The 5,124-nt window shown below is 34.0% G+C and overlaps 1 protein-coding gene across 1 annotated transcript; it reads right to left on the reverse strand.

The window, feature by feature from the left end:
• Positions 1–3,441: 3,441 nt before the first annotated feature.
• Positions 3,442–4,286, reverse strand: LOC149389837 (uncharacterized). The gene has a single exon (XM_089621795.1). It carries the CDS (start codon positions 4,059–4,061, stop codon positions 3,630–3,632), a length of 432 nt encoding a protein of 143 aa, XP_089477921.1. The 5' UTR covers positions 4,062–4,286; the 3' UTR covers positions 3,442–3,629.
• Between the last annotated feature and the right edge of the window lie 838 nt (positions 4,287–5,124).

The following is a 5,124-nucleotide window of genomic DNA, read 5'->3' on the forward strand; positions in this document are numbered from 1 at the left end:
AGTCTTGAATATTTTCAAAAAAAAAAATTGTTTAAACTTTAAAGGAATTGATTTTTTTTTCTTTTGTTAATTGAATGATTCTTCATCCTATGCTGTTTATTTAAGGTAATTTACTAACACTTTGACTAAAGATTTATATCAATTACTGAAACTCTCGCATCAAGATTTATGACCACTAGTTTTCCTTGCGAATAATAAAAAAAAAGGTTAAGAGTCGTAGTTACAATTTTTTTTTATATATTTATTTCGTTAGTTATCATATTCGCTTTCGTATTGGGTATAAAAACATGATATTCAAGATTAAATGTTCAGTGTGGTAGCTAGCTTGGTCTAGCGGTAATCCCACACACCTCGACGGAGAGGTCATGAGTTCAAGCTCCCATGGAATGTAGAAATGCATGGTCCCTAGGATTTATTCTAAAAATTATGTAATCTTGGTCAATAGTGTCACCTACTCTGTAATCTTGGCCGATAGTGCCACCTGCGCTTTGCACTGCTAATATATCATGTAATCTTGGCCGATAGTGCCTTACTCAAAAAAAAAAAAAAAAAAGATTAAATGTTCAGTAATGAAAAAAAAAAATCATTCTTACTTTACTTGTTTTTTGTAGAAATTATTTTTTTAGAAAATTTATACTATTATTTGATAGTATCAATTATCTATTTAGAATAATTAATAATAAAAAGACTATTTTGAAAGTTCGCTTTTGGTCTTGATATTTTTTAAGCCGGCCAATACGCAGTATTATAGTGTATATAAATACATACATATATATATATATATAAATATATATATATATATATATATATGTATATGAACGTAAACCGTCATGTTATCTTATATTTATTTACTCGAGTAATTACGACTCAGATGATGTTATAACTTTGGTTTCAAATACTATATTTTATAGGGCCGGTTAGGTATCTAGCCCAAATTGGCCATCTTCTTTAAAATTCTAGCTCAACTATCACTTAAATTATGTAACTAGTTCAATGCACTACCAAACAATATTATATTCCTATCTTACCCCTCATCAAATACACACTAAAATTTTCGCTTCCGACTTTGAATCCTTCAATCCTCCAATACTGCCTCCGAACTCTCCGTCGATTTCGAATCCTTCAATCCTCCGATATTGCCTCCGACCTCCTTTTCCGCCACCAATTTTTTTAGTTCGCCACTTTCGAAGCCGACGAAGACGTCTCCTTTCTCAAACTTGGAAAAAATGGTAAGTAAATATTAATTACAATTCGATTAACCCATAGAACACCATAATCGAAACCCTAGTCTGCATCGCTGATCAATTCTCTGTTAGATTAACTATAAAATAAGGTAAATATTATTTTCAATTCGATTAACCCATAGAACATCATAACCGAAACTCTGAAACTTTAATGGTAAATAATATTTACAGTCCGGCCATTTGATAGTAAATATTATTTACCATTCGAAAAAGAAAAATACATGTCTCCGATTTGGCGAACGATTGCATGATTCAAATCCGATGATGAATAACTGAAAAAATTTGGATTTAACAAACAAATAAGAACGAAGTTCTATGAAACCAAAGAACCTAAACACCTACACTAGACAAACAAAAACTAAGAATGATTAAATGACTTACCTAGACAAACAGACAATATAAGAACAATATAATAACATCTACGAAATCGACGATCCTAAACATCTATTCCAAATAAATCATCGAATATCCTGGTTGCAAATCGCAGGATAATTTTAATGGTAAATAATATTTACCGTCCGACCATTCGATAGTAAATATTATTTACCATTCGAAAAAGCAAAGTACCTGTCTCCGATTTGGCGAACGATTCCATGATTAAAATCCGATGTTGAATAACTAGAAAAAATTTGAAATTAACAAACAAATAAGAACGAAGTTTTATGAAACCAATGACAATTTTAGAAGTATGAGAAATATGAACTATTTCCCTAAATAAATGGGCTAGTCGTTTACAAATCTCTATTTTATCTCCACTCCTATCAGACCTGCAGATATCTGTTCAACTACTAATATTTTAAGCTTGGTATCTTTTTAAGTAATTTAATTCCTCAAAAAAGTCAAAGTAATGCCACATGCATGCATACATAAAAAATAAAAAAATGAAACATATAAAATAAAATTTGAATAAAAAGAAGCGTAGTCCTCTACGTCGTATATCAATCATTCAAAACTATTTTGAAAGTCATATCTATATATTCGATAAATCTAATCATTGATTACAAACAGTTATAAGTCACTACTAAATAAGTTCAAAGTCCTTATCATCACCATGCTGTAAAGAAGCCAACAAGAGATAAATTCGGAAATAATGTTTTTATATATAAAAATATTTGGAAAATGTCATTGGATCACACTTTTGTAATTATCTTATATGGCCAACAATGATATCGATATAGTGACAAGGCATACCATTAATTTTTCCGCGCCACCTTCACAATATTAATGATTCCATGCCCAAGTATACAATTCGGCAAGAACACCCATAGTGCACTTGCATTAGTCTTGCTTCGTATACAATTGATACATATATGCAATCAGTGACGGAGCCAGCTAAGGCCAGGGGAGCTTAAGCCCGGTCAAATTATTTTTTTTTGCACTTTTTGCCAATTTTAAGAAAAATTATATTTTTTTCCCTTGAAAATTTATACTTTTGGCCCAATTTTTATAAATTTTTTACAATCAAGCCCCCCTGCATTTTTTTTTTCAAATTAGCCCCTTCTGATGGGCTTTTCTGGCTCCGTCACTGTATGCAATATATGATATATACACAATATGTATCCATATATAATTATATAATTAAATCCCACAAACCTCCCGACTTTCCGTCTTTGCCTTAAAAGAAGTCTACTATGTATGTATAATGTTAATTAATAACAGATAGTTTGGATTATGATAACTTTTCATGTAAAAATTTTAATCGCAGGAAATGATTCTTCTAACAATAATTTGATGTAGTTTCTTCTACCAACAATTTAACAATAATTCTAGTTAATTTGATAGCTAACGCCAATTTAAATATGATATTAAACAAAACAAAAAAAGTCTCATAGCTCATGTAGATTTATTTCTTACTTATCAGCATAATTAACTAATCCTCTTTAACAATTACAACTAAAGAGTACGCTCACTTTGAATAGTATGCATATGCACTATAAGAGTACGCTCACTTACCAGCATAATTAACTAATCCTCTTTTACAATTACAACTATAGAGTACGCTCGCATATCTATTTATATCTAATTGAAATCCACAACCTCCCAACTCCCCACTTAAAAAGGTGTATGTATGGACACCTAAAAGCCAGTTTACTTCAAATCAAACGAAAATCACTTAAGAAGGTGTACTATAGATATGTTTTTTTAATCAAATTACTTATGGTAATTAAATATAAATAAAAAAAAACTAAAATAAGTGTTAGCTCAGCGCCTCAGATCATAGATCTATTTCTTTCTTATTATCATTAATAATAATTAATTTTACAATTACAACTGAAAATCACGTTCGTTCGCTTCCAATTGGTGATACATAAAAGAAAGAAAGAAAGACAAAGGAAACAGCAAAAAGGAGGTGAGATGACAACCAACTAGTCTAGAACTAGTGTATTACCGCCGGCTAAGGGTGGAGGGATTGGGTGCGTCGCGGTGCAGGGTATGACCCTGCGCGAGCAAGATAGACCTGTAGATCTCGACGATCATCTTGTCGTCGTACTCCTTGGTGGGTCCACTCCTTCCGAAGGCGGAGACTCCGTCTCCGGCGACGCCGTAGCCGGCTGAGCAGACTCGCGAGCTGGCGAAGCCGAGCATTAGATTGACGTAGGCGTCTCGGAGCCAGACGAGAAGCTTCCTCGGCGACGCGGCGGCTCGGCGCAGGAACCCCAGCCTGGGGCGAGCCACGCGGAGCCTCCAGACCCGTTTTCTTCGGGTCGGAACGGGTCGCCGCCGTGATCCGGGCCGAGACAGCTTCGCGTAGCCTCCTCTCTTGCGCCTCCAGTAACCTCTAAGGCCTTTGTACATGCTCGCTGACAACCCTTCCATTTTCTTTTCTTTTCTTCTCTCTCTCTCTCTCTCTCGGTTTTGTTTTGATGGCCGGTTTTTTCTTTTTCCTTTTCTTTTCTTTTCTTTTCTTTTCTTTTCTCTTTCTGAGGGAATGTAAGTGTGTGTGGAGAGGGGGAGACTTAATGAGAGAGAGAGAGAGAGGTGGGTGAGACTAGAGGATTGAATGTCTTGATTAAAATTAGGTTTCTGTATGTTTACATGTCATGTACTTATATATTTAAAAATAATATATATTTATATAATGTAATCGAAATCGCTGGTCATTGTCTTGATCTCGATGATAATATTATATGTACTTTTAATATTTTTTACACTATAATGAAAGTTATTTAACATTCAACATTAGTTAGGACTTAGGAATTAATAATAAAGAAATCTTTCAACTTTGATAATAGTAAAGAAGGCATTTTGTAGTTTTAGCTCACACAATAAAATTATAAGAAGAAGGTTATGTTGTCCTAATTATATACTAAGAGATTCAGAGAATATATATATGAGAAATTGCCACAATTACTACCAAAACAATAACTTTTTTCAATTTCCCATCAAAACCATAATTTGGCCAAAAATGCCACTAACTCAAATGTACAACTACCATTTTACCATCAACTACATTTTTTCTTACAATCTCAAACCAACCCACACCAACTCGTTTTAATGAGCAAATATTTAAGAGATCTGAAACATTTTCTCTTCCTCTCTCTCTCTCTCTCTCTCTCTCTCTCTCTCCGTCGCTCTCTCACTCTCTCTCTCTCTCCTGTAAATCTCGTCCAAGGTCGGTCACCCATGAAACCCCCACTCAAGCATTGAAACCCTCTGCTTCTAAAAATCCACACCCAAGCGTTGAAACCCTCACCCAAGCTATGAAATTGTGGCTCTGAAATCCTCGTCCAAGTTCAGCCACCGCACAACGTCCTCGCCCAAGTTCCGACCCCAGATCCCCGCTTAAACTAAAGCTCAAGGTTCGTTCTTTCTTCCTTTTTTTAAAAAAAAAATTGTGGTTTAAAGAGTCATTTTTATAGATCGTTTAAAGAGATGTTCT

The sequence above is a fragment of the Urtica dioica genome, chromosome 8 (genome assembly GCF_054948205.1).
Source record: "Urtica dioica subsp. dioica isolate 48M chromosome 8, U.dioica_male_clone48M_v1_H2, whole genome shotgun sequence".
NCBI classification, from domain to species: domain Eukaryota; kingdom Viridiplantae; phylum Streptophyta; class Magnoliopsida; order Rosales; family Urticaceae; genus Urtica; species Urtica dioica.